The sequence below is a fragment of the Pan troglodytes genome, chromosome 8 (assembly GCF_028858775.2).
Source record: "Pan troglodytes isolate AG18354 chromosome 8, NHGRI_mPanTro3-v2.0_pri, whole genome shotgun sequence".
In the NCBI taxonomy this organism is placed as follows: Eukaryota; Metazoa; Chordata; class Mammalia; order Primates; family Hominidae; genus Pan; species Pan troglodytes.
The window spans coordinates 100,097,395-100,119,785 of NC_072406.2; the positions used below are offsets into that span (position 1 = coordinate 100,097,395).

At 35.8% G+C, this 22,391-nt stretch overlaps 1 protein-coding gene across 6 annotated transcripts in view; it reads left to right on the forward strand.

Annotated features, from left to right (window-relative positions):
* The window catches only part of PTEN (phosphatase and tensin homolog), a 104,923-nt gene that overhangs the window by 14,479 nt on the left and 68,053 nt on the right, over window positions 1-22,391 (forward strand). For 3 of the 6 annotated variants that reach the window (XM_016918822.4, XM_054659760.2, XM_016918820.4), the window contains exon 2: window positions 15,972-16,056. The exons of 1 other annotated variant lie outside the window; for it this stretch is intronic. In XM_016918822.4, the coding sequence (XP_016774311.1) occupies window positions 15,972-16,056 (85 nt within the window). Of the gene's footprint in view, window positions 1-247; window positions 2,368-15,971; window positions 16,057-22,391 lie in introns of those variants that run through there. 2 more of the 6 variants (XM_063780859.1, XM_063780860.1) reach the window with 2 other exon arrangements.

The window sequence follows — 22,391 nt, forward strand, 5'->3', positions numbered from 1 at the left end:
TTTTTTTTTTTTGAGACGGAGTCTAGCTCTGTCACCCAGGCTGGAGTGCAGTGGCACGATCTCGGCTTACTGCAAGCTCTGCCTCCCAGGTTCATGCCATTCTCCTGCCTCAGCCTCCCGAGTAGCTGGGACTACAGGCGCCTACCACGGTGGCGCCCGGCTAATTTTTGTATTTTTAGTAGAGGCGGGGTTTCACCGTGTTAGCCAGGATGGTCTCGATCTCCTGACCTCGTGATCTGCCCGCCTCGGCCTCCCAAAGTGCTGGGATTACAGGTAAATTTTGATTGTTATTAGCAACTATAAAAGTTTTGCAGTTGGCTTATTGGAAAAAGAAAACCTCCTTGCCGGAGACGGAGACGCATTTGTATTAGAACTTTGTTTTCTGAGTACCTTACCTATAGTAGGTTTCAAATATTGGTGAATTAGTTCATGGTTAGGTCTGCATAATTACTGCGTATGGAAATTCTGGAACCCTATTTTTTCAAAATGCAGCTAATGTTGAGAGAATATGCACTAAATGTTACTAGATCTTTGTTTTTCAAGATGCTGATATCCCTTAACATCTTCTGCACTTTACCTGTTTGAATATCTTTTTTGCTGTAAAAATTAGTGGCCTTATGTCTTTCTGCATAATTATAGAGTAGCCAAAACCTGTTTTAGGTTAATCACCTCTGGCAAAATAAATGATAAAAGCATAGCTTTTGTAAGCAGAATGATATTACAGAAGTTAACTTATAAATCTAAGTGTATTAAAGACACTTAGGAAATTTGTGATAATGCTGGGTCAGCATTACAGTTTTAACTTTTTACAGTTTTTCATATGCTTTTTTTGTGATTTTGCTGTAGAAAATTAACAGTTGGCATTTGGCTTAGTTCAAGTATAATGCTGTTGACAAGTATATCTGACACATGTCATTGAACTAATAATATTTTTGAAAGCTGATAGGTAAGTTATATCTATTTTGTTTCATTCGTCATTAGTGATCAGTCTTAGATGTTTTTAGCGAGAGCAAAAGTGTAGAGGAATGTGTGTCTGTGTGTGTATGTGTGTGTGTCTGTGTGTATTTTAACAGCAGGAGAGTTCTGAAACAGGAAACCAGTCTTATCATATTCATCCAGAGACCTAGGAAGAAGGTAATTGTTTGGTATACTCGTTAAAACCAGTTGGTTGGGCAACTTAAATTTTTAGAGGATCACAGATGTAGGCTTGAGCAGTTGTAGATAGATGATTTCTTTTTTTTTCTTTCTTTTTTCTTTTTTTTTTTTGAGATAGAGTCTCTCTCTGTCACCCAGGCTGGAGTGCGGTGGCGCGATCTTGGCTTACTGCAACCTCTGCCTCCCAGGTTCAGGCGTTTCTCCTGTCTCAGCCTCCCGAGTAGCTGGGATTACAGGCGCATGCTGCCATGCCCGACTAATTTTTTGTATTTTAGTAGAGACGGGGTTTCACCGTGTTCCCCAGGCTGGTCTCGAACTCCTGAGCTCAGGCAATCCACCCACCTCGGCCTCCCAAAGTGTTGGGATTACAGGCGTGAGCCACCGTGTCTGGCGATAGATTATTTCATAATTAACACCTGCTATGAAGAAAAATTGATTAAAATAGTTGAGAAGTCTAGTACACTCTCAGCTAATATACTAAATTATACTATGGATTTTAGAGTATTGTTAACATTATCAGTGACTTGATATCTTCCTGAGGTTCTAATTTGCTTAACTTTAAATAATTGGGGTTCAGATCACCTTGATTGTTCCCTTAAAAATTAAATTTTGTAAAACTGTGTGTAATTTTCCTGTATCTGGTTTGGATAGCTTTAAAAATGGTTCTTAAGTTTAATGAGTTCAACTGGGAAAAAAGTTAGTTCTATTTTAGATGTTGTGTCACTGGAAATTATCTTTCCCTGTTTGTTATATGCACATTATTACAAAGTTGTAATCAGTGTTTTCATACTGTTCTCTGGTCTGTTTTTTTCACAAATACACTTTTTATTTGTTGCCAGGTACTTATTTTTAAAGCTATAGAGGTAATATTTCATCAGGTGAGGGTAACTACCATGGTTTGTTTGCTATACTGTGTTAGGGTTATTTTCGTTTTTTTTTTCTTTCATAAACAGTATAGTTGTGAATATGTTTATATAGTTTACTTTTGGTTTATTAGAATATATTGCTAGAGTGGGATTACAGGATTAAAGAGTGTACAGTATTTTAGTTTTTTTTTTTTTTTTTTTTACAAGTTGCAGATTTGTTGCCAAATGAACGAGTTTGTAGTATTGCTAACAAGGAGAAGAATTACTAGCAAGTCTTGATGTTACTTTTGAAGAGTGTGATGATTGCATTTAGGAAGATATCTAAACTTCTATTTCAAAGCAAAAAGTATGTGCAAATTTCTTACTCATGACAAATTCATATAATATAAAAACATGAAAGTTGTGAGGTCAGGTTGTTTGGAGAAGTAGAAAACTTCAGTAGAGTTTATAGATAGGCAGTCTTCCTTTCTGGTTTGGCACTGACAGCAGATTAACTAGAAAGTGTTAGAAGGAACCTAAAATTTATACTAAAGTCAATTTAAGTTAATTAATATACCAGAATTCCTTCTTTTACAATTTATTTATAAAAACACCATATTGAGTTGCCTTGTAATGAGACATTTAAACTAAATTTAAATAACAGAATTCATGCACCATCTAATAACAACCCCTTATTTACAATTATAGAGTCCTTTGCAATTTTATAGATATTTTCATGTATCCCATTTGGTCCTTGAAACAATTAATGAAGAAATTACAGCAAGTGGTATTATCATTATTTTACAGAAGAACAAAACAAAAATATATGTGGCCCAGAGATTGAGTGATTTACCTGAGGTTATAGGCTTTAGATTGCATAGCTGGAAGTAGAACCTTGTTCTTCTATATTAAATGACAATATTCATTAAGTACTTAGCACAGGATTTGGTACCTAGTAAATATTTAAATGTTCCTGTGTTATTCCTGACTATTCCTTCTTTTATTCTTAAAACGCCATTTTTTGAGCACTCTTAATATTTATAGTTCAAACTTTGTACCTATGTACCTTTTTCTCTTTAGAAAATAAGATTTCAGGCTGCATTAATTTGATCTGTACGGGAATGATTATATGTTTTATATATTGGGACAAATTGCTCTTTTTTTATATACCTTAAGCTCTAGGGTACATGTGCACAACATGCAGATTTGTTACATATGTATACATGTGCCATGTTAGTGTGCTGCACCCATTAACTCATCACTTACATTAGGTATATCTCCTAATGCTATCCCTCCCCCCTCCCCATACCCCACGACAGGCCCCGGTGTGTGATGTTCCCCACCCTGTGTCCAAGTGTTCTCATTGTTCAGTTCCCACCTATGAGTGAGAACACACGGTGTTTGGTTTTCTGTCCTTGCGATAGTTTGCTCAGAATGATGGTTTCTAGCTTCATCCATGTCCCTACCAAGGACATGAAGCTCATCCTTTTTTATGGCTGCGTAGTATTCCATGGTGTCTATGTGTCACATTTTCTTAATCCAGTCTATCATTGATGGACATTTGGGTTGGTTCCAAGTCTTTGCTATTGTGAATAGTGCTGCAGTAAACATACATGTGCATGTGTCTTTATAGCAGCATGATTTATAATCCTTTGGGTATATACCCAGTAATGGGATTGCTGGGTCAAATGGTATTTCTAGTTCTAGGTCACTGAGGAATTGCCACACTGACTTGAACTAGTTTACAGTCCCACCAACAGTGTAAAAGTGTTCCTGTTTCTCCACATCCTCTCCAGCACCTGTTGTTTCCTGACTTTTTAATGATCGCCATTCTAACTGGTGTGAGATGGTATCTCATTGTGGTTTTGATTTGCATTTCTCTGATGGCCAGTGGTGATGAGCATTTTTTCATGTGTCTGTTGGCTGCATAAATGTATTCTTTTGAGTAGTGTCTGTTCATATCCTTTGCCCACTTTTTGATGGGGTTGTTTGATTTTTTTCTTGTGAGTTTGTTTAAGTTCTTTGTAGATTCTGGATATTAGCCCTTTGTCAGATGGGTAGATTGTAAAAGTTTTCTCCCATTCTCTAGGTTGCCTGTTCACTCTCATGGTAGTTTCTTTTGCTGTGCAGAAGCTCTTTAGGACAAATTGTTCTTAAATAATGAACAGTTGGCACTTTTTCAACTGGAAAATTCAAGGAACTGCTCTTTCTGCTTTCTGCTCAATATGAATCTTCAATTTAGAAATGAGAGTCCATCATTAACAATTCAACATAGCTTATTAATAGGAAAAAAAAAACCTAGTAAGAAATGTAAAATCTTTGATTAAATGAGAAAGTCATAGAAGTTCATGAGATTTGTATTTAAAGCATGATTTCATTAGAAAAGTTGATAATAAGGATTTAACTGTGACATAATTGGAAAATACTTGTTTAAACTTAAAATTTTGAATAGAAATGTAAATGTGATGTAACTTATGAATCAGTGGTTGAGTTTCTTTTTTGCTCACAAGAACCCTAACTGTGTGTTACTTGAAAGCACTGATGGAAATCAGGGAAAAAGCTCCAGAAGTTCCTAGGAAATAAAATTAAATGATAAAGTCCTGGTATCTGCTAACTTGCCTTCCATTCCTGTTATCTTTTCTTCTTAGTCTGACTTCATTAATTCTTTCACCCTGGCTACTGGTTTAGCTCAGTGTTTTATGAGCCAGGCAGCTTCAGACTTTGCTTTTGATGCTCTTCGTTCATTACCTCTAAAGCTGTATTATCACTTTCATTTTATCATTAATGTTTCATGTATATGTTATAGTTTCATATTGTTACTGCAACTTTTACTTAGCTATAATTTAAAAAATATCTGTGATCTGTGGAAATAATTATTCTATGGCAGAAAAGTAGTTATTGCATTTTACTTTATAAGTTGTTTAAGGATAAGCATACCTATATATTAAGCAGTACAAGGAAACTTTTTACAATGGCTTTATTTTTAGCAAACCATCATAGTTAAAATAAGATTTAGTGTACATGTCAGGAACACAGTCTTATGAAATAAGGTTTAGGGAGCTATTTTTAGTTACTATATCCTACTTGAAAATTGTAGTTAAATTTCTAGCATATACCCTATTAATTTAGATGCAAGTACAGATTTGAGATAAGGTAGATACATTATTTGGATGTCAACTCAGAAGTTGTTCAAGAAAAGATATTTTGTTATTTAGGTGTAACTTGGAACATATTTCTAGTGTTTCAAGTCATGATTGTATGCCTAGAACAGGCAATAAAAATTTACTTAGCTGGTAAAATAGCCACATTATTTCAAATATAGTTTAGTTATATTATGGATTAAATTGATTTTTGTGGACAGACTTTAGAACTTAATTGCTATTAATTACATTTTTTCTTTGGGACGGTATTTGTTCTTTGGTGAGAAAGGATTCTTGTAACACCTAAATCAAGACTGTCCAAACATGGCATATGCAGTTTACCAGTCAAAACAAACTAATCACTTAAGATCTGTGTATTTTGTTTTATTTGAATTATACCTCAATTAAAACAAATTTAGCATATTTACACAGAGGTGGGGGGAAACTGTCTAATATATCTGAGATCTGTTGGAGCTGGGGTGACCATCCAACTTAGGCATGATAGCTAGTACCATGTATGCATTTCTTTTACCTTTCTTATTGTATATACAGTAATCACTGATATTATGAGAAAAAGAACTTTTTAATAATTCAGGAGATATTTTATCGCTAGTATATATTGAGTGCTTATTATGTGCTTTATATACTTTGGACTCATTTAATCCTCAACACAACAACCCTATGTAGTTCATACTAGAATTATTCCCATTTAAAGATGGGGAAAGTGATGTTTAGAGAGGCTAAGTGACTTGCCCATGGCCAAAGTATTAGAACTGGGATTTGAACACAGGTAGCCTGATTCCTAAATAAATGACCACTAACATTAAAAAGACATAAACATAGAGGTGTTTGTTGCAATGTTAGTCATAATACCTAAAAATTGTGAACTAGTTAAATGTCCAATAGTAGTAAAATGGTTCATTAACCATGGTACACCCATCAATATAATGTTATATTGTCATTTAAAATTGTATTCCCAAGTTTCGTATCAGGAAAATATAATAAATTTTTGAAAAATGTAATGGGATATATTGTATTTATAATACAGTAATCACTATGTAACCAACATTTTTATTTCCATCAAAAATTAGTTATAAAGAAATAGAAATCTAAGAAGTTTAATAGATACTACCATTGAACACTAGATTTGTATTAGTATCTTTTATATTTATCTCTCTCATTTCCTATATTGGCCATGTTTACTTTTAAAATAGTAAAAGTCATAAGCTCTATTTTAAAAATAAATGTTAGTTTATTAACCCAAGAATAATAGCTAACTATAAATTCATATTTGATAAAATAAAAAGATGACATTCATCATAAGGGATACATACCTATGCTAGCATATGGCATTTTTAAAATCACATGAGTAATTTGTAATCATCATAGAAATATTAGAAAATACAAATAAGCAAACACATACTGAAAATTTAGTGTTCCCAAATCTAAAACTCAGAGACACTGTTTTTTTCTTTTGGGATTGTATTTTAGGTATGTTCTTAAGTTATAATAAAGTAAATACTTAAAAGGCAAATTGATACATTAAGGATTTCAAAGAGTAAAACTTTTTGTTAAGCTTTGATGTTCTTTAGAAAGTTTAGATTATTCCACAAATCACTGTCATTGAAAGAAAAGTAGTTACAGTGGGGTCTTATGGGATAAGGCATTACCATTTGTTCAGTTGAGAGACAGCTATCACTATGTTTTAAGCATTGTTCATATATTAGCTCATTTAATCCTCATAGCAACCTTATATGATAGGTACCTTTATTAGCCCCATTCTACTTAGGAAGCAGGCACAGAAAGAGTATGTATTTTGCCTAAGGTTGCACAATAAGTTAAGCTGGGGTTCAAGTTCTAGCAAGTTGGTTCTAGAGTGTATGTTATTAACCATTATGCCGTACTGCCTGCAAGTAGATCTCTAGATGTCAGAAATACTCATCTTCCTCTGGTTACCTGGTTGTTATAAATCTTTATGCTTAATACTTATGTCATTATATGTTAATTTCGTATTAAACACTCAACTTATTCAGAAGAATATCAGGTAAGTCTAGGTTAAGGCTGTTTTCTATCAGAAATCATTATATGTATATATATTCCTCAGTTCTTATGTTGTTTAGTTTTTCTAAAATGTCAAATTTTATAATATATGGAGAAGTATAAATGTATATTAGAAAGATTTTATTTGTGTAATTTGTGGCATAAGAAATATTTGCCTCAAGATTTGGTGCTTGTTTAGGTAGTTGCTGGCATTACTTTTGGAAATGTCAGTAAATTTTCATACTGTCTTGGAATTTTTTCAATTTTTACATTTTATTAGTAAATGTAATTACAGGTTAGTAAATCACTTATTTGAACCTGTTTCCTTTGAAAGTTTTATATTTTTATTTGGAAATAGAAAAACCTTAATCTCCTCTCATTGGGCAGTATGGTGTCAAAAGCTTGGGCTTTGGAGCTTCGTATATAATCTGGGTTCAAATTATAACTTACTAGTTACTAACTTGGGCAAATTACCCAGTCTTTTTGACTCTCAATTTCTTTGTCTATGAAATGTAATACTATTTAGGATTGTTAGGATTAAATGAGAATATATTTGGCATACTGTCTGGTACATGATACTTAACAGGTACTAGTTGTCTACATCTTTCTAACTTAGGATGGATGCCGATGTCTTGGGTAACATCTCAAACTTTATCAGTAAGGAAGGTGAGAATCTGAAGAAAATGAAACCTTAAAAAGATTGAATTCCTAGACTCCATTTAAAGGACTAAATAGCTCACGAACAAGACTTGCTGCTCTGCAAAGTCTTCCATGTTGATCCTGGTCTTTGACTCCTTATCTGTCTGATTAAATTGAATTTGCTGCCGTGGCATCCTTAAAGCTGGACCTTACTTTGTCAGTCCTGCCTTTTCCATGTTGCTTTGTGTGTAAGCTTCACTGGACTGTTTGCTTTTTGCTGAATATTTTATGTATTTCCATATGTCTACTTTAGCCTTTGCTTGGAATGTTCTAACTGCTCTTGTTTCTTCCTCTGTTTACTGGTTTCTGACTTAACTCTTAAGGATTATCTAATATATTACCTACTTGGTGAAGGTTTATCTGTGTCCCCACAGAATTAATCCTTCCCTCTTTAACTCTTAAGCTATCTTATTTTTTATCTAATCGGGTCTTTGGCACAATTATAGGTCTGTGTGTCTGTCTTCCCTAATAGAATAGGAAAGCCTTGAGGACAGTAGTCTTTGCTTACTTAGCCTTATATTCTCAGTGCCCCTTGTGCAAAACGTTCAATATATGTTTGAATGATTATGTGAATGAAGGAGGGGGCCAACTGAATTTACTTTAATGATTATGTAACACCCATTTATGTATAGTTATAGACTTGTCTGAAATGAGTTAAATCCTTTGCAACGTTTGCTGCTATGCTTTGAATGTCTCTTACAAAACTCATATTGAAATTTAATTGCCATTGTAATGGTATTAAGAGATGCAACCTTTAAGAGGTGATTAGGTAATGGTATCTCTATCCTTATGAATGGATTAATGCTGTTTGAATGGTAGTGGATGAGTTATCTTGGGAGTTTGGCCTCCTCTGTCTCACATGCTTCCTTACCTTCTGCCATATGGTAACTCAACACAAAGATCCTTGCCAGATGCTGATGCCATGCTCTTGGACTTCCCAGTCTCCAGAACCGTGAGCCAAATACATTTCTGTTCATTCTAAACTACCTGTTTTGTGGTATTCTAGTAAGGCAACATAAAATTTACTAAGAAAACTGGTACCAAGAGTGTGATTGTTGCCATAACAAATACCTGAAAATGTTCAAATGGCTTGGGTTCTGGCTACAGAAGGATGGAAGAGTTTGGATGAACAGGCTAGAAAAAGCCTGTATTGCTGAGAATAGAGCATTAAGGACAATTCTGATGAGGATTCAGAAGAAGAGAGCTGTAGGGAAAATCTGGAACTTCTTAGAGAGTTGTCATCAGTTGATAGAACTATAAGTGGTAAAGGTCATTCTGATGATATCTCAGAAATGAAGAACAAGATACTGGACACTGGAGTAAAGGCCATCCTTGTTAAATAGTTGCAAAGAACTTGGCGAAATTATGTTCATATCCTAAGACTTTATGGAATGCAGAATTTAAGAGTGATGAACTAGGATATGCTGCAGAAGAAATAACTCAGCAGCAGAGCATTTAGGTTACTGGATGGCTACTTTTAACCACTTAAACTAAGCTGGGGGAAGGGAATGACTTGAAGACAGAATTTATAATTAAAAGAGAGGCAGAATGGAAATACTTGGAAAATTTGCAGCCTGTAAAGAATGCAAAAGGTATGTTTAGGAGAGCAAACCAAGGGTGTGGTCCAGGAACCATTTGCTGAAGAGATTAATATTCCTAGAGGAGACCCAAGGGCTATTTATCAAGACAGTGGAAAAAGACCCCAGAGGCATTCTGGAGATCTTTGAGGCTGCCTGCCCCATCACAGGCCCAGAGCTCTAGGAGGGCAGAATGGTTTGTGGCTCAGGTGGTCCTTCACAAGCTTGCTGCCCAGGGCTACCTCAGCTCCCCATATTTCAACCCAGTGGGCCTTGGCTGTCCTAGGTCTGGTTCAGAGGGGCCCAGATGTGGCTTAGGCTACTGCTGAGTACTCAAATGGTAAACCTTGGCAGCGTCTATATGGTGCTAATTCTGCAGGCTCACAGGATGAAAGAGCTGTGGGAGACATGGCTACCACCACCAGGATTTCAAAGGATGATGGGGATAGTCTGGGAGAGACTTGCCACAGGCTTGGAGCCTCTGAAGAGTGGAAATGTGGGTTGGAGTCACTACAGAGAGTCCCTACTAGGGCATTGCATAATGGAGCCATGGCAGCAGGCCCACCACCAAAGCTTCAGAACTGTAGAGCTACAAGTATAGAGTGCCAGCCTGGGAGAACTTCAGGCTTGAGACCCTAACCTGTGAAAGCTGCATGGGCTAAGTACAGCAAAGCCATGGAGGTGGGGCTTCCCAGGGTCTATTGGGATGAAACGAATGTATTTTGTAGGTGAGAAGGACATGAGTTTTGAGGCCCAGGGGCAGAATGCTATGGTTTGGATGTTTCCTTCAAAACTCATGTTGAAACTTCATTGCCATGTGGCATTATTATGAGGTGGAACCTTTCAGAAGTGGTTACATTATAAGGGCTTTGCCTTCATCAATGGATTAATGCCATTATTGCAGGTGTGGGTTAGTTATCTCTGGAGTTTGGCCCCCTTTTTCTCTATCATGTGCTCATGCCCTCTTTTGCCATGTGATGCCTTCTACCATGTCATGATGCATCCAGAAGACTCTCATCACATGCAGCCTCTTGATCTTAGACTTCTCAGCTTCTAGAACTGTGAGTGAAATAAACTTCTTTTCTTTATAAATTACCCCGTCTGTGGTATTGTATAGCAGCAGAAAATAGACATCAGCCTGAAGTTCTCCCAGGCTGGCTAATTAAATACTAATTATTAATTAGTATTTATAGTGCAAGGATAAATTCAAGTTTAGCCCTGGTTAGAATGACCACATTTCAAGGGAGGGGCTTTGTACTTCTGTGCATATCTGTAAGGATAAAAATCTTAATACTATTCTCACTGAAATTAATGGTTTAGGTTAGGTAAGGTTGTTAGTGCTAATAATTATTTCTTTTAATAAAATATTCTTAGTTGCGTTGTTCAAAAAACATAGATGATTTGAATTTATATTTTTTGGCCAAAATATATTTATAATTTTGAGTAGGAATTCCAGAGTATTGGTAGCTATAACCACTTTGGGTTCCCTGCCATTGCTTCTGGTGCCTCATTTTTCCTGACGTCTTCCATTTTCTTACATTTGTCTTCTAAGGTGGAGTTAAGATTACTCAGTTAAGATTATTTCACTTTAGGCCTCTGCTGTCTTCTGCTTTTTTTTTTTTTTTAATGAATGGATGTAATATCCCAATACATTTTGATAATTGAACAACAGCTACATTTTTAAGTGAGGCTACTTTCTTCTAATTTTTTAAATTTATTTTTCTCAGTTTTTTAAATAAATGTCAGATTGGCTAAGAGTTGGGGCAGCTTTCTTATGTGAGAGTAGTAGATGACAGCAAATATTTGTGATGTTAAAATGATAATCCTAATAGTTTTCTTTTAGAATCTTTATAATAAAAACCCTTTGAGGCTGAGGGTGAATTTGTATGTTCCTAAAGTGACAAAAAATGTTCTTGGGGCATAGTAATTTAAATCTTAGATGCTTTTATTAGTATAATTTTTTGGTAGAAATTTGGCATTAAAAAATGCATACAGAGCTTTTTCTAAGTCATACAGGGCAAGACAGCATTTTGTCATGGCAATTAGTAAATAGATAATTATAAAACATCTAATTTTAAGCATTTGTTACAGAAACGATACAGGTACATTGTGGCAAAAATAGAAGATACAAAACAAGCAAATATGAGAAAAAATATACATGCCACCACCTATATATTACTTTTAGTACTTTATAATCTTTTGTCTATATATGTCTATATGGATATATATGTATTCTTTTTATCCAAATGGTATTACATTGTACATTCTGTTTTGAAACCTGCCTTTTTTAGTCATTTACATCTACTTTTCCATCTCAGTAACTTTTCATCTTGTATAATGCCCGGATCATATTAAAATGTTTCCAATTAGCTCAAAAATGTCCTTTATGGCTGGTTTGGCTAAAACAGTATCCACGCCAGCATTGCACCTATGAAATTGGCTGTTAGGAACCTTGTATCTTTAAAAATCAAGGGCAGCAACCCATCCTCCCGCTTCCCCCACCTCCCACCCCCCCCCCCCCCACCTTTTTTTTTCCTTAAAGATACTGGCTTGTTGAAGAGAGAATGGGTCATGTTCTACAAACTGTCTGAATTTGTCCAGTTTACTGTCTCATAGTGTCATTTAGCTTGTTTTATCCTATGTATTTCCTGCAAATTAAAATTTGTATCTGAATCCTTGGTGGATTTGAGTTGAAGATCCTTAACCATCATAGATGATGCTGTGTCCTTTATATTGCATGTCAGAAGTTACATGATCTTTACTTGATTCATGATGAGGAGATGGCCACTGAAATTGGACAGTGACAGTCTTTTCTGCCCATTGTTCAATTATATTCATCTCTTTACATTAGAAAGTATTTTGGGTAGTAGTATTTTGGTGCTGTAAGAAAGTTCATTTTCTCATCAACCACTCACCTATTGGTTTAACACCATTTGTTGATCTTTGAGTATATCAGTAATTTCATCAGGGTTTGCAAAATAAGACTTTAAATTCTATTGTTTTACAGTATTAATTGATGTTTTTTGATAAGATAGAACTTGTGAAATGGGACTATTTGTTTGTCTTTAAATACAGTCTCTATAGGAAAGACAAAATAAATACTTAAATCTCACTCTTTACCATTTTTCAAAGTGAAGAACTATTCCATTAACCACCTCAAAAGATGATAAATAAAAAGGGTATTTTTAGTTGTTTCAACTTTTTTTTTTTTTTTTTTTTTTTTTGAGATGGGGTCTTACTCTGTTGCCCAGGCTGGTGTGCTGTGGTGCAATCATGGTACACCGAAGCCTCAGTCTCCCTGGGCTCAGATGATTCTCCCACCTCAGCCTGGGACTAAAGGTGTACACCACCATGGCCAGCCAATTTTTTTGTATTTTTTGTAGAGATGGGGTTTTGCCATATTGCCCAGCCTAGCCTCAAACTCCTGGGCTGAAGGAATCCACCCACCTCAGCCTCCCAAAGTGCTAGGATTACAGACGTGACCAACAATATCCGGCCTTAACTTTTTTCTTTTGAGTGTCTTTATAGACTCAAGGACTTTTATTTAATTCAGGGTGTTAGTACCATTTAAATGTTTTCTTTGATGCTCAGATTATCACAGCTAGTCATTTGGACCTTTATACCACCTCCTATGTCCATTTGATATAGGCCATTAATCTCTATAAGCCTTCCTCCTTCTCTTGGAATGAAAAGGTATCCTAGGCTCACCTGTACCTTCCCTACTCCAGACCTGGCATTAAGTCTTTTTCCAAGGAGTTTGGTACCTTTTAGTTTATTATGATATTAGAGATGAAAATCTGTGTTCTAGGAATGTTTATTACTGCTAGAGTGATGTTGCTTTTAGGCCATTTCAGAGAAAAGACCTAGAAAACAGATTTTTACCAACATGAATTCGTACTGATATTTTTAGTTTTTTACATGATTTCTTGATTTTACAATATTATCTGCTTTCTTACACTTAAAACTATGAACCTTAAAGTCATTAGCATAACTTCTTTGCTTATTTCTACAACATAAAGAAAATAGTCCTGGTGCGGTGGCTCACACTGTAATCCCAGCACTTTGGGAGATTGAGGCAGGTGGATTGCTTGAGCTCAGGAGTTCAAGACCAACCTGGGCAACATGATGAAACTTTGTCTTTACAAAAAATTAGCTGGGCATGGTGGCATGTGCTTGTATTCCCAGCTACTCAGGAGGCTGAGGTGGGAGGATCACCTGAGCCCAGGAGGTCAAGGCTCTAGTGAGCCATGATCATGCCACCACACTCCAGCCTGGGTGACAAAGTGAGACCCTGTTTCAGGGGGGAAAAAAAGATAAAATAGTTTGAGGAGGCTGGATGTAGTGGCTCATGCATGTCATCCTGGCACTTTGGGAGGTCAAGGTGGGAGGATGGCTTGAGCCCAGGAGTTTGAGACCAGCCTGTGCCACATCATAAGACCTGGTCTCTATTAAAAAAAAAAAAAAAAGAAAATAGTTTGAGGATATCAATAATGATATTACTAGAATCAGTAAAACTACCAAAAGAAGTTTAAAGTTTCTTCCTAGTGTTTTTTTGTTCTTAGAATACTTCCTACCAAGAAGTGCAGTAAAAGTGCAGTGTCCAAATAGCCCTTGTAACAAAACCTTTCTCTTTCTCCTGGGTGCCAATTTGACATTTAATCAGTTTTGTTTCTAGCAGTGTTCAATTTATGAGATTATAAGTCTTTTTTTTCTTTATATTATTCTAAGATCAAAAATATATAAAGATATACACAGGAGTCCTGCTGCTACCTGTTCTTGCTATGCTTTTCCCCTTTTCTTCCCTTTCTCTGCGAAGCAGCCATTTTTATTAGTTTCTTGTTTATCACTCATGCATGCATATGTTTATTGAGGATGTTGACATTCAAGCAAATATATGGGTTAACATTCTTTTTGTCATCCCTATACGAAAGATATACCCAGTATACTCTATTGGGTGGGTTTTTTTCCTTAAAATATTCAGTAGATCTCTCCAGTTAGCACATAGTTATCTTATAGATAGAACATATACATATAACCTTTTCTTAAACTATACTATTAAAATAATAGCTTTCAGTAACTTGATAATTATTTTTGGATTGAAAATACTACTGAAATCAACTCAATCATGTGAAAGCTGCAGAAAGAAAAAGACCTAGAAAAAGGGCATTGGATTAGGTCAACTTTGAATTTTATTTGGAAGATAAATGAGTCCAGAAGTGAGTGGGCAGAGATTATTGGAGTTGGTCTTGAAAGGAGGCGTTAGGCAGATTGACTGGGCTGGTGTAAAAGGTCTGTCAGAAAATCATGAGATTAGATTGAGGTACCTCAAAAAATGAGAGCTGGTATGATGAGTGGGTAAGAATCATAAAAGCGTAGAGTGTTGATGATTTTTATAGTTTATAAATGGTTCTTGTGTGTAGAGGTTTGTTTTTATGCTAGCTATAGTCTGTAACATAATTCACTATAATGGGCATGCTAAATATCCATGACAGTTGACCCTTGAACAACACAGAGGGTAGGGGCGCCTACCCCTGTGCAGTTGAAAATTCACATGTAACTTTTGACTCCCCAAAACTTAATATTTAGCCTATACTTGACTAGAAGTCTTACTGATAACATAATGTTCATTAATACATATTTTATATATGTGTCAGATAGCATATTTGTATAATAAAGTAAGCTGCAGGAAAAATATTAAAATCATAAAGAAGAGAAAATATACTTACTATTCATTAAGTGGAAGTGGAGCCTCATAAAGGTCTTCATCCTCATTGCCTTCACTTTGAGTAGGCCGAGGAGTAGGAGAGAGAGGAAAGGTCAGACTTGCTGTCTCATGGGTGGCAGAGGTAGAAGAAGGTCCACATACAAGTGGTCCGACACAGCTCAAACCGGTTTTGTTCATTGGCCAACTGTAGTTTGATTGAAAGTAATAATAAATGAAGTTTCTACCTCAGTTCAGTATTATCAAGTCATAGATAGCAAGGGCTGGAAGAAACCTTAGTAGTAATCTCTTTGAGTCTAATTATCATGTAGAATAGGAAATTGCGGTCTAGAAAGGTTAAGTGACTTGTCCAAATTACACAACTAGTTAGAGACATAGCCAGCTCTTAAATCTGACTTCCAGATTTTCACTGTGTCTTCTTTTTTCTATAACGTGTTGCCTTTTTTAGCCATGAAAAATTAGAAGTTGAACTCTTGTCTTTTCAGGCAGGTGTCAATTTTGGGGTTTTGTTTTGATTTTTGGTTTTTGACATAAAGTACTTTAGTTCTGTGATTTATAAACCACGAGTTTCTGTTTTTCTCATATACCTGAATACTGTCCATGTGGAAGTTACCTTTTATCTTTACCAGTATTATACATAAATGGTTATACATAAATACATTGACCACCTTTTATTACTCCAGCTATAGTGGGGAAAGCTTTCTTTTCATAACTAGCTAATGTTTTAAAATGTATTCTTTTAGTTTGATTGCTGCATATTTCAGATATTTCTTTCCTTAACTAAAGTACTCAGATATTTATCCAAACATTATTGCTATGGGATTTCCTGCAGAAAGACTTGAAGGCGTATACAGGAACAATATTGATGATGTAGTAAGGTAAGAATGCTTTGATTTTCTATTTCAAATATTGATGTTTATATTCATGTTGTATTTTCATTTAGAAAAGATTTCTAAGCCACAGAAAAAGATACTTTGTGATGTAAACTTTATTATTGTAGTGCTCTATAATCATTTTTTGGCTTACCGTACCTAATGGACTTCAGGGGGATACAGTTCATTTGATAAGAACTGACCTTATACATAATCAGGTACTTAGGTGATATCATTTCCTGGATTCCATAAAATGCCGGTCACCAGGTTTAATACCTGGATTCCATTACAGTGTGATTTTTGTCTTATTTCATAGTTGGGGATTAGGCTTAAAATCCTAGAGTGGATTTATTCAGTTAAATTTATTCACACTAAGATGTAGATGACTAATACTGTATCTTTTTATGTAGACCAAATTTTAAGGTACCACTGTGCATATGTATACCAACTACCTGAAGAAGTATTTGGTTGGTACAAGAGATATAGAAAGGAATCGCTGGGTGTACCAAGGCTAATCAGTTTTATAATTTTGCATAATTTTCTAACTGCGATTATCATTTAGTTTAGAACAATATTTCTCAAGGCCCATGTAAATATTATTTTTAAAATATACAATCTTAAGAATTCATGGCATATTTTATGAAAGGAGGAATTCGTGTCTGATGTGCAAATAGTCTTACCATATTTTCTAATTTCAGAGCAAAAATATATATGTATGAATAAATTAACTGTAAATTGTCAGTAGGAACCTTAAGAATTCGTGGCGTATTTTATGAAAGGAATTCATGTCTGATGTGCAAATAGTCTTAACATATTTGCTAATTTCAGAGCAAAAATATATGTGTATTAATAAATCAACTGTAAATTGTCAGTAAGAACCTTAATGGCTTTAAAAGTTAAAATTTCAGGTCAAGCATTGTGATGTGCTCCTGTAGTCCCAGCTACTTGGGAGGCTGAGGTGGGAGGATCACTTGGCTTGAACCCCCAGGTAGAGGGTAGAGGGCAGTCTGGGTAACACAGCGAGAACCCATCTCTTAAAAAAAAAGTTTAAGTTGTGGATTATTTCCTTTACACTCTTTCATTAGTATCTCTCCTGGAGACTTTCAATTTAAATACTTGGTGGTTATGACAATTAGATGTTAAAATGGATAGGAAAGTACTTTGTAACTTATAAAGCATTATGCAGATGTAGACTCCTTTTATAATAGTTGTGTAAGTATATAAGACAACCTACATTCTTCATGAGCTAGCCATAAGTTTTAGCAACTTGCTTTGAACCACAGTAGATTTACAATTTTCTGTAGTATTGAGTTGTGTTCATTTAGAATTTTGTAATATTTATATTGAAAATCAAATTTTTGTACCTACAAAAACTACAAAAAATCCCCCTAGTTTTTATAGTTTCTATTAAAATTATAGCTGGTACATAGGGATGCCAGAAGGACTGTTTAAGAAGCTGAAAATAGAGAAATGAATTTATCTTCTCATAGTTAGGCAGGGCACAGTAGAAGGATGCTTAACATTGCAAGCTGATGGGAACAGCAGGTTGATATAGCTTGTGATAACACTTCTAAAGAAAAAGCAATGAGCCATAGAAAAAAGAAAAAGATACATTTTGAATTAAGGAAGATGGTGAATCTGGGAAGTGAGCAGTACAGTCACCAGACATGTATCCTCTCCTATGGTACAGAAGTGTTTATCGGGCCTCTTTATGGCCTGCATGATATATCCCACAAGATGACCTACTTCACATTATTTTAATTCTGTATTCAACTAAGCACTAATTCAACCCAGCCAGATTAGTACTCATACCAAAAAAGAGTGAATACTCTGAATAGAGGGCAGGTTTTCTGATTATGGTGAGAATATCTTTGTGGTAAATTAATCTGGTATGCTAGTTTTTACGTTGGTCTCTTCTCAGTGTCGTTAGTCACTGAGGCTGATTGATCATCTTTTAGGTTACTGATAAAGTTCCTGTACAGCTGATTTTCAGACCTTAGATTGCAATAACTTCACCAAGAAAATACTTCATTGGGAAGCATTTTGGTCCTTCCATTTGATTCATAACTCTTACCTTTATGCCTCTGAAGGAAAAGATTTACACATTCAGCTTGTAATTAGTAATCAAGACTGAGGTTTAGTCTATCTAGCTTCACAATCTATCTAGTTTGTTTTGTCTAGCCATATGATTTCTTCAAATATGCCATTTCTAAAAAAAAAAATGTTTTATGTATCCCGATTAATATTTAGCCAGTGGTTCTTTTAGCTGATGGATCTTGTCACCTCTTATGATACTATCAATAGCATGTCAACATGAAGAATTATCTGCTGAATATAATAGCTATGCTGTCCTTGTTTCCTTTTGTCTCATTCTTTTTTGATTGGGGGATAATTGGCCAATAAAGCTTTGATAGCCTCTATTGCCCAGGCCCCTCCTCTTCTTTTATGAGAGAAAGGATGAACAGAGACCAGAAATAAAGATATTGTTTTTTTCTATCAACTAAAATGGAAATAAATAATTCCTAAGTAATTTGCCTGTTAGGATTAAAGTCTCCAAGAGAATGGCTGTGCCTAGTACCTAAGTGATTAATTTCCTTGATTGGTTCACATTATATTGAGGATATTAGTAATCAGTAGTGATTCCTTTTTTGGTTCAAAGATGATAGTGTCACAGTGAAAAATGTTTTTAAAATTTTTGTATACTTAATTTTTCGGTTAACGAAAGTATTTTCAGTTGGATTTGTGTTTGCCCTCTCTATTAGAATGCCCAAAGAATATTTAAAATTTTCCTTTTCTCTTATACTGCATATTTTTCCTGTGATTTTCCCCCAAACGGAAAATACTCTGCAGAGATTAGACTTTGTTATTGTTGTACTACATCATTGCTTTGACTAAAATAAACTCAGATTGCAAATGCCTTCAGGCTTACATTGCTCAGTATTTTTTTTTTTTTTTTGAGACGGAGTCTCACTCTTGTCGCCCAGGCTGGAGTGCAGTGGTGCCATCTCAGCTCACTGCAACCTCTGCCTCCTGGGTTCAAGCGATTCTCCTGCCTCAGCCTGCGGAGCAGCTGGGATTATAGATGCCTGCCCCCACGCCCAGCTAATTTTTGTATTTGTAGTAGAGATGGGGTTTTACCTTGTTAGCCAGTCTGGTCTCAAACTCCTGACCTCGGGTGATCCATCTGTCTCGGCCTCTGGAATTACAGGTGTGAGCCGCCACGCCTGGCTAAATTGATCAGTATTATTTAACTTTGAGGGATATGATTTGTTATGGAATGTGAAGTTTTATACTTGAGGTACTCAGAGTCCTTTTGAGACAAATATTTAACTTCTCCTTTTGAGGTTACCTCCTACGATTGGGAATTAATGTAAAAAATAAGCCAAAAGAAAGTGAGGGAAAAGTGAACCAAGCTGTAATTTTTTTACTCTTTTTTATTGTTGTTGTTATTGTTGCTGTTTTTTACTATCTTGATTGCAACAGTTTTGCTTATATATATAGCATTTGGAATTGACAGTAAGAAAGCCACATCTCATAGAAGCTAACTATTCCCAAATTGTTTTTTTCTTCTTTTCCTCTTACTACTGCTGTTTTCCTCCTTTCTTGCTGCTAAGTTCTTGTCCTGACATGCTGGTAATATGAAACAGTGTTTTATTCAGATAATTGATTATTCTATAATATGTATGTTAATCTTTTTTTATTACACTTTAAGTAATAGGGTACATATGCACAACTTACAGATTCGTTACATATGTATACATGTGCCGTGTTGGTTTGCTGCACCCATTAACTCGTCATTTACATTAGGTATTTCTCCTAATGTTATCCCTCTCCCATCCCCCCACCCCAGGACAGGCCCCAGTGTGTGATGTTCCCCGCCCTGTGTCCAACTGTTCTCATTGTTCAGTTGCCACCTGTGAGTGAGAACATGCAGTGTTTGGTTTTCTGTCCTTGTGATAGTTTGCTCAGAATGATGGTTTCCAGCTTCATCTATGTCCCTACAAAGGACGTGAAGCTCATCCTTTTTTATGGCTGCATACTACTCCATGGTGTATATATGCCACATTTTCTTAATCCAGTCAATCATTGATGGACATTTGGGTTGGTTCTAATTCTTTGCTATTGTGAATAGTGCTGCAGTAAACATACGTATGCATGTCTCTTTATAGTAGCATGATTTATAATCCTTTGGGTATATACCCAGTAATGGGATTGCTGGGTCAAATGGTATTTCTAGTTATAGATCCCTGAGGAATTGCCACACTGTCTTCCACAATGGTTGAACTAGTTTACAGTCCCACCAACAGTGTAAAAGTGTTCCTGTTTCTCCACATCCTCTCCAGCACCTGTTGTTTCCTGACTTTTTAATGATCGCCATTCTAACTGGTGTGAGATGGTATCTCATTGTGGTTTTGATTTGCATTTCTCTGATGGCCAGTGATGATGAGCATTTTTTCATGTGTCTGTTGGCTGCATAAATGTCTATAAATGTCTTCTTTTGGAAAGTGTCTGTTCATATCCTTTGCCCACTTTTTGATGCGGTTGTTTGATTTTTTCCTGTAAATTTGTTTAAGTTATTTGTAGATTCTGGATATTAGCCATTTGTCAGATGGGTAGATTGCAAAAATTTTCTTCCATTCTATAGGTTGCCTGTCCACTCTGATGGTAGTTTCTTTTGCTGTGCAGAAGCTCTTTAGTTTAATTAGATCCCATTTGACTATTTTGGCTTTTCTTGCCATTGCTTTTGGTGTTTTAGTCATGAAGTCCTTGCCCATGCCTATGTCCTGAATGGTATTGCCTAGGTTTCCTTCTAGGGTTTTTATGGTTTTAGGTCTACATTTAAGTCTTTAACATTTAAGTCTTTAATCCATCTTGAATTAATTTTTGTATAAGGCGTAAGGAAATGATCCAATTTCAGCTTTCTACATATGACTAGCCAGTTTTCCCAGCACCATTTATTAACTAGGGAACCCTTTCCCCATTTCCTGTTTTTGTCAGGTTTGTCAAAGATCAGATGGTTGTAGATGTGTCATGTTATTTCTGAGGGCTCTGTTCTGTTCCATTGGTCTATATCTCTGTTTTGGTACCAGTACCATGCTGTTTTGGTTACTGTAGCCTTGTAGTATAGTTTGAAGTCAGGTAGTGTGATGCCTCCAGCTTTTTTCTTTCTGCCTAGGATTGTCTTGGCAGTGCGGACTCTTTTTTGGCTCCATATGAACTTTAAAGTAGTTTTTTCCAATTCTGTGAAGAAATTTATTGGTAGCTTGATGGGGATGGCATTGTATCTATAAATTAGCTTGGGCAGTGTGGCCATTTTCACGATATTGATTCTTCCTAGCCATGAGCATGGAATGTTCTTCCATTTGTTTGTGTCATCTTTTGTTTCGTTGAGCAGTGGTTTGTAGTTCTTGAAGAGGTCCTTCACATCCCTTGTAAGTTGGATTCCTAGGTATTTTATTCTCTTTGTAGCAGTTGTGAGTGGGAGTTCACTCATGATTTGGCTCTCTGTCTGTCTGTTATTGGTGTATAAGAATGCTTGTGGTTTTTGCACATTGATTTTGTATCCTGAGACTTTGCTGAAGTTGCTTATCAGCTGAAGGAGATTTTGGGCTGAGACAGTGGGGCTTTCTAAATATACAATCATGTCATCTGCAAACAGGGACAATTTGACTTCCTCTTTTCCTAATTGAATACCCTTTATTTCTTTCTCTTGCCTGATTGCCCTGGCCAGAACTTCCAACACTATGTTGAATAGGAGTGGTGAGAGAGGGCGTCCCTGTCTTGTGCCAGTTTTCAAAGGGAATGCTTCCAGTTTTTGCCCATTCAGTATGATACTGGCTGTGGGTTTGTCATAAATAGCTCTTATTATTTTGAGATACGTTCCATCAATACCTAATTTATTGAGAGTTTTTAGCATGAAGGGCTGTTGAATTTTGTCAAAGGCCTTTTCTGCATCTATTGAGATAATCATGTGGTTTTTTGTCTTTGGTTCTCTTTATGTGATGGATTATGTTTATTGATTTGCGTATGTTGAACCAGCCTTGCATCACAGGGATGAAGCCAGCTTGATCTTGGTGGATAAGCTTTTTGATGTGCTGCTGGATTCGGTTTGCCAATATTTTATTGAGGATTTTTGCATCGATGTTCATCAGGGGTATTGGTCTAAAATTCTCTTTTTTTGTTGTGTCTCTGCCAGGCTTTGGTATCGGGATGGTGCTGGCCTCCTAAAATGAGTTAGGGAGGATTCCCTCTTTTTGTATGAATTGGAATAGTTTCAGAAGGAATGGTACCAGCTCGTCTTTTTACCTCTGGTAGAATTCGGCTGTGAATCTGTCTGGTCC